The following is a 7,132-nucleotide window of genomic DNA, read 5'->3' on the forward strand; positions in this document are numbered from 1 at the left end:
ATGACGAAAGGTCTCTCCATCAATGTGCCATTGGTAAAAGCTTTGGAACAAATGCCCGATTATTCCAAATTTATGAAAGATCTTGTGACCAAGAAGAGGTCGATGAATTTTGAAACTATCAAGGTCACTCATCAAGTGAGTGTAATTGTTCATTCCATAGCTCCTAAGTTGGATGATCTCGGTGCTTTCACGATTTCTTGTACTATTGGAAGTGCCGATTTTGCTAAAGCTCTTTGTGATCCTGGGGTGAGTATCAATTTGATGCCCTACTCGGTGTTCAAAACTTTGGGGATTGGAAAACCAAAACCCATATTTATGAGGTTGAAAATGACCGACTGTACTATAAAGAGGCCATTGGTAGTGATTGAGGATATTTTGGTCCGAGTTGATAAGTTTATCCTTCCGGTGGACTTTGTGATTCTAGACTGTGAGATTGACTATGAAGTTTCTATCATTCTTGGGAGGACTTTCCTTGCTACGGGTAAAGCCCTTCGTGATGTGGAAACCGAAGAACTCAATTTCTGGGTTAGTGATGAACAAGTGGTATTCCATGTGTGCAAGTCTATGTGTCAACCAAAAAGCAATGAAGTGTGTTCTTTTGTGGACTTAGTGACCGATTTCATTATTGATGACACAAGTGCTACAATTAATGTTGGTGATATGTTGGAAGCCGTTTTGCTCAACTTTGATGATGATGAAATGGATGGTTTTATGGAATGTGTAAACTCTTTGCAAGGAATGGGGTCTTACAACTATGCACCCTTGAAGTTATCGTTGGATCTTGAGAATAGGAAGACTCCTCCCAAAAAGCCTTCTATTGAAGAGCCACCTACTTTGGAGTTAAAACCATTTCCACCTCACATTCGGTACGAATTTCTTGGCCCTTGTTATACTCTATCGTTTATTCTTTCCTCTAGTTTGACTAACGTATAGGTTGATTCCACATTGGCGGTGGTGTAAAAGAGGAAGAAAGCTATTGGATGGACTTTAGCAGACATTCGTGGTATAAGCCCCACATTTTACATGCACAAGATCAAATTGGAGAATGGTGCCAAACCATCCATTGAACATAAAAGAAGACTCAATGAAGCTATGCAAGAGGTAGTCAAAAAGAAGATTATCAAGTGGTTGGATGCCGGGGTTGTCTACCCCATTTCCGATAGTTAATGGACTTCTTCAGTTTAATGTATCCTAAAAGGGGGGGGGGGGCATGACGGTTGTTACCAATGATAAAAATGAGTTGAAGAACGGTCACCGGCTGGAGAGTTTGTATGGATTATCATAAGCTCAACAAAGTCACAAGGAAGGATCACTTTCCTCTTCCTTTCATGGATCAAATGCTTGATAGGTTGGCCGGCCATGCTTTCTATTCTTTTCTTGATGGGCACTCGGGCTACAACTAAATTCTTATTGCTCTAGAAGATCAAGAGAAAACCACTTTTACATGTCCATATGGTACTTTTACTTTCAAACGGATGCCTTTTGGTTTATGCAATGCACCAGTAACTTTTCAACGGTGTATGATGGTTATTTTCACGAACATGGTAGAAGACTACCTTGAGGTCTTCTTGGATAAATTTTTAGTGGTTGCATATTCTTTTGACGATTGTATTGCTAATTTGGACAAAGTGTTGGCTAGATGTGAGAAAAGAAATTTGGCACTCAATTGAGAGAAATGTCATTTCATAGTTGAGGAAGGCATTGTACTTGGCCATAAGATTAGAAAGAATGGTATTGAAGTAGACAAGGTAAAAATTGAAGTTATTTCTAAGCTTCCACCCACACCTCGGTGAAGGGTGTGCAGAGTTTCTTGGCCATGTGGGATCCTACCGGTGATCATCAAAGACTTTTCTAAAGTGGTGAACCCTTTGTGCAAACTCCTTGAGAAGGATGCCAAGTTCCATTTCAGTGATGATTGTATGAGAGCTTTTGAACAATTGAAGCTCAAGTTGACAACTATTCCTACCATTACATCTCCAAATTATAGATTTACGTTCGAGCTCATGTGTGATGCAAGTGATGTAGCCGTTGGGGTTGTTTTGGGACAACATGTTAAAAGCATTTTTCATTCGGTTTACTATGCTAGTAATACCATGAATAGTTCCCAAGTAAATTATACCGTTATAGAGAAAGAGCTCCTTGCTATTATGTTTGCTATTGAGAAGTTTCGCCCGTACTTGATGGGTGCCAAAGTTATTGTTCACTCGGATCATGCTGCACTTCGCTATCTAATGACCAAAAAAAAATCTAAAGCTAGGTTAATGAGATGGGTGATTTTGTTGCAAGAGTTTGATATTGACATCCAAGACAAGAAGGGAAGTGAAAATCAAATGGCAGACCACTTGTCTCGTTTGGAGGAGGAGGGAAGGCCATATGATGGCCTTGAAATCAATGACTCATTCCCTGATGAGCAACTTTTGGCACTTTCAATGAAAGAGGTACCTTGGTTCACGGATTTGGAAGATTTTCTTGTGAGTGGTATCATTCCGGATGAGTTTTTTTCAAACCAAAGAAAGAAGCTCAAGAGGGATTGTCAAGACTACTATTGGGATGAACCATACTTGAGTGAATAGTCTAGAACTTGCTCCGAATGTGTTTCAAAGCGAAATTCTAAGTTTGCTTGGTTTGAAAAATAATTGTAGGCTTTCCTTAGACCGTTTGAGCTTTCTATTGCCACCTTATGATCATTATCCTTAGTCAACCCCTTTGAGCCTTTATCTTTTCTCTATTGGTAACCATGCTACAAGCCTTTACCTGTTTGATTATAATCCTCTCTTGACACTCGAACCTTCCTTAGCACTCATATGTAGTAAGTGGCATACAACCTAAGTTTGGGGGAAAGTTGAGGAATCTAAAAGAGGTATAAAGGCATTGAAAGGAGAGAAAAGAAATGTCTCCATGAAAGAGAAAGTAAGAAAAGAAAGAACAAAAAGAAAACATAAAAAGAAAATAAAAAAGAGAGATTGATATAATTGAAGAGAGGCAATTATCTCTAGTATGAGCATCAAGGGAAAAAAAGAATGAAATGAACAATAAAGAGTGATGGGAAGTCTCTCTAGCCCCCAAGAAAAAGAAATTCCTCTAAGGGTTTGGCAAGTGTGATCCAAGAAATGAGTTGTGGAGTGCCTAAGGAAGGGTGTAACCTCTTATATCCCATATAGTATCCTACCCCAATCCAAAATTCTTCATTACAACCCGAAAGAAGTCCTATTTGATTTTGAACCGAGTAAGCTTATATTAGTGGAGATTTACATGAGGGGCAAGCCTATGGTACTTGAAGCTTTACTTGTGACATTCCTTTGTGAGAGAAGAGTGAAACATTTATTGCTCTAGAAATTGAGTGTTAAATCTTCAAGTGAGCATGGCAAATGGAAGGTAGAAGAGGAAGAGTTTGGAGTCCGCCATGATTTACATGAAAGAACAAGAGTCCTTGATGAGTGAAGCCAATTCTTGAAGCTCAAATGTCACACTAGAGTTACATGCAAGTCGCGTATTTTTGAAAAATTTGACACCTTGTTGACAATGCATGAGTATTGTGGGTAATTATTGGTCCTAACTGAATATAAATGATTTATAAGTAACTCTTAAATGAACTTTCACTAAGGGAAGGAGAAAACTAATCTAGTTTCTTGAGGACCAGCAAAGACTTAAGTTTGGAGGAGTTGATAAGTGTAGATTTTAACCACTTATTAGTACCTTCTTAATTTAGCTTTTAGTCCGAAAGTAGTGATTTTTGTTTCCGAATCTAATGAAAATGGGTGAATTGCAGGTATGCTGGAGGATGTGAGCTCAATAAAGAAATCAAACTCAAAGAGGAGATGTCCTAGCACAAATAGTCAAAGAGGATTAGTGAAAAGAGTTGTGCGGTCCGCAAAATCTATTTTGCGGTCGCAAATGCAGATGCAGCCCGCAGAAAGTAAAGTGTACCCGCAGACTAACCCCCAAAGCTTCAGAGGATCCTAGCAGCAGTGCGGTCCGCAAACCAAAATATGCGATCGTATTTGAAGTTCGCACTAACAAGATTGAGAGATCAGAGAAGATGCAAACCAGCAAGTCTGAAGCCTCCTTGAAGTGCGGTCCGCAGCCAAATTGTGCAGCCACAGATGTTTATGCGCGACCGTTGAATTTCTCCAACTGAAAAGCACTGCAAGGACAGCAAATTGAAGTGCAGACCGCAGATAGAATATGCGGCTGCAGAACCTCCCGGAGGGTATTTTTGTCAGCAAATTTTAGAGTACTATAAATAGATGGGAAACACTTTTTTAGGGTAATTTTTGTACTGTAGCAACTGTGAGCAGTTAGACTTAGCCATTTTGGGCAATTTGTGACTACAATTAGATAAGACCCATTGATTTTACCTTTTAATTTTAGTTTATGTCTTCAATTACGTCTTCTTTTTCATTTTTTATGTCTATGATTATGAGTAGCTAGATTTTATCTAGGGTTCTGACCCAACCCTAGTGTGTAAAACTTATGGCTATTTAATATTTATTCTTGTTATTGATTTGGTATATGTTATTTAGCCTTGATTTATTGATTCATGCCTATTTGACTTAGTTCTTACTTGAGAAAGAGGAAGTTAGTCTAGGAAATCTTGGCTAATAAGAAATTCAACTAGTTGAAGTTTTGATTAGTTTGATTAAAGGATTTGAACTAGAGATAGTGATAATTCCACTTGGACTCATATCAAATTGTTTATTGCTAATTTGGTCTTGAGAAAGCTTATTTGGGCATAATAACTCTTTGACCGAGAGGTATTGAGTGGGTATTTGAGCATTGAGAGTCATAATACACCCTGATCTACCAAACAAGTATAGATTTACTCTACCCATTAGGTTTACACTTAGATGAAGGTTACAACCCTAGGCTTTTCTCTTATTTGATAAAAATACCAAAAATATTTCACTCACTATTTGCTTACTACTTAGTTCAATCTCTTAGAAGTTAATTTAGGTAACAATTACCCACACTTGTTTGAAAGCTAAATTTGGTTATTTCAAGTTCTTGTTCTTAAGTGTTTACCTTAACACCAACTTAAACTCCCTGTGGATTCGACCCCGACTTGCGTTGGGTTTTATAATTGTAACGACTGTTTCATACTCTTTAATTGGGTATGAATTGGACGTGATCAACGTATGCCCAAATTTTGTTTTAAAAGTTCCTAGAAGGATTCGGCACCGTTTGCCAAATGTTGAAAATTTGAAGAATTATAGAGTTGTTAAGTTTGACCAATAGTTGATTTTGGTGATATATGGGTCCGATTGGGATTCCGGTAGTTGGAACAGGTTCGTATGGCTATTTTGGACTTATCTATGAAGTATGGAAGTAATCCAAAGTGTCTAAGATTGATTCAGACACTTGAGTTGCATACTGTAAGGAGAACTTCCCTTTCTTGATTCCTCATCGTGTGATTTGATGTCATTGAAGCTTATGTCTTTATTTCCTTCCTACTCATTCTTATACGACATTGAACGCTTGTTATCAATTTGGCATCGAGAAGTTGTAGTGGTGATGCAGATGTGGTGCAAGATATTTTCCCTATGTATACGGGCAGACTATCATCGCCGCCTTGTGGATGTGTGTTCTATCATTTCAGCCCACTGTTAGTGTTGCTTATGGTTTCAAGGCTATGCACAGTGTATTATGATGTTCATGCATTATTATCGCGCAGTGCTGGTGTAGATGGGAGGATGCTTAATTATGTGTCGCGGTAGTAAATGACTCGAGAGGAGGATTATTCAGTTCATGGTTTAGAGGTCCGAAATTTAATCCTAGCGGAGGAGAGGCAATTGGAATATGGATGTTCAGGCTTTGGTTGAAGGAGCAGCGGGCTTGGATATTTTCAAACTTTTGTGGAAATATTATTTATGTTATGGTATTTTCGTTCTTGTTTGGACACATTAAGGATCGTCAGTTTGATGGTCTTCATTTGTTTGCCTTTGGGGCACGATGTTGTGAAATGGTATCTAAAAAGCGGTTATCGGGGATGATGGTATATTGCAACTTCAGGTTTCGAATCGGTGTTTCTAGTGTCGACGTCTAGAGGAAAATGATCTTAAGGAGGCTTAGAGTTGATGGCAATCTATTTGTTTGGGTGCTACAGAGATGGATCAGGATTTAAAACAGCATTGTTGGTAGTGAAATATGAGAAAGGACATGGAGGATTATGTATCGTGGTGGTTGAATTGTTAGCAGATCAAGTACGAGTAGCAGAGAATGAGTAGTTGCTTAGGAAGATGGGTTAACCGGAATGGGAGTGGAACGTATCATTTGGAATTTTTGTGGTAGGATAGCCACATGCTTTGAGAAAGTTTAGAGTTATTGGGGTCATGGTTGACAAATGACTAAGTCTGTGTGTTCTGTTTGGGGCAATGTTTCTGTACTTAGGAAGTTTGAATGTGAAAGGAAGAGTTTTCCTGGAAGTAGAGGAACGTGAATGCTTGATCATCATTTTGGGATGCAACATGACTATGAGTTCTAGAACACATTGTTGGATCTTTAGTGGTGGTAATAGAAATGAACGGACTCTTACATATGGTGTACTAGTGTGGGCTTAGGAGGATTTCCTGATTTTGTGGTAGTTGTAACTAGGTCAATGTCGTTGGAAGCTGTCGATATGGAATTAAACAGGTGGGCTATCTCGTGTGAGCAAGTTAGCAGTTGCGTGATTTCTGATGAAGTTCCTATAAAGGGTTCTACTTTTTATCTAGCGGGAGGCATGTACTACAATGTGGGCTTGGATCGCGTGAAGAAGATGTTGAGACTCCTAGGAGATTGAGTGTGCATTTGGGGCTAGTAATTCAGAGTATGTCATGATTAGTGCAACAAAATCTCATGAGAATTTGGCTGAGTAACGGTGTGAGATCATGGTAACTGAGAAGAAGGAGTCATTGTGGGTTATGAATTTATATGATTATCACTTAAAGCTAAATGGGGGAGCCTACCATTTATGATTGGGTCATGTGGTTATCTGTCTTGGCAGATTCAGGTTATCGATATGTTGGTGGATTAGTTATGACTAAGGGAACAAAACATCAGGGGTAATTCGAGCAATGGATTTCATGGATGTGTGCGACGGGTAACCTTCTTAATATGTAAGGGTTGTGTAATGATTCAGATTTTGTACTTCTGG

The 7,132-nt window shown here is 38.8% G+C and overlaps 1 protein-coding gene across 1 annotated transcript; it reads left to right on the forward strand.

Annotated features, from left to right (window-relative positions):
• Window positions 1-6,224, forward strand: LOC138909901 (uncharacterized). The gene is made up of 5 exons (XM_070201118.1): window positions 1-866; window positions 966-1,101; window positions 1,890-2,438; window positions 5,906-6,009; window positions 6,104-6,224. The coding sequence occupies exons 1-5, from the start codon at window positions 1-3 to the stop codon at window positions 6,222-6,224; spliced, it is 1,776 nt and encodes a 591-aa protein (XP_070057219.1).
• Window positions 6,225-7,132: the final 908 nt, after the last annotated feature.

Source organism: Nicotiana tomentosiformis, chromosome 4 (assembly GCF_000390325.3).
Source record: "Nicotiana tomentosiformis chromosome 4, ASM39032v3, whole genome shotgun sequence".
In the NCBI taxonomy this organism is placed as follows: Eukaryota; Viridiplantae; Streptophyta; class Magnoliopsida; order Solanales; family Solanaceae; genus Nicotiana; species Nicotiana tomentosiformis.

Coding starts and splice junctions, on each gene's coding strand:
- LOC138909901 (XM_070201118.1), top strand. CDS start 1: ATGACGAAAGGTCTCTCCATCAATGTGCCATTGGTAAAAGCTTTGGAA. Junction 1,102..1,889: donor TCAATGAAGCTATGCAAGAG/GTAGTCAAAAAG, acceptor CTCCTTGAGAAG/GATGCCAAGTTCCATTTCAG. Junction 6,010..6,103: donor ATGGTATATTGCAACTTCAG/GTTTCGAATCGG, acceptor TGGGTGCTACAG/AGATGGATCAGGATTTAAAA.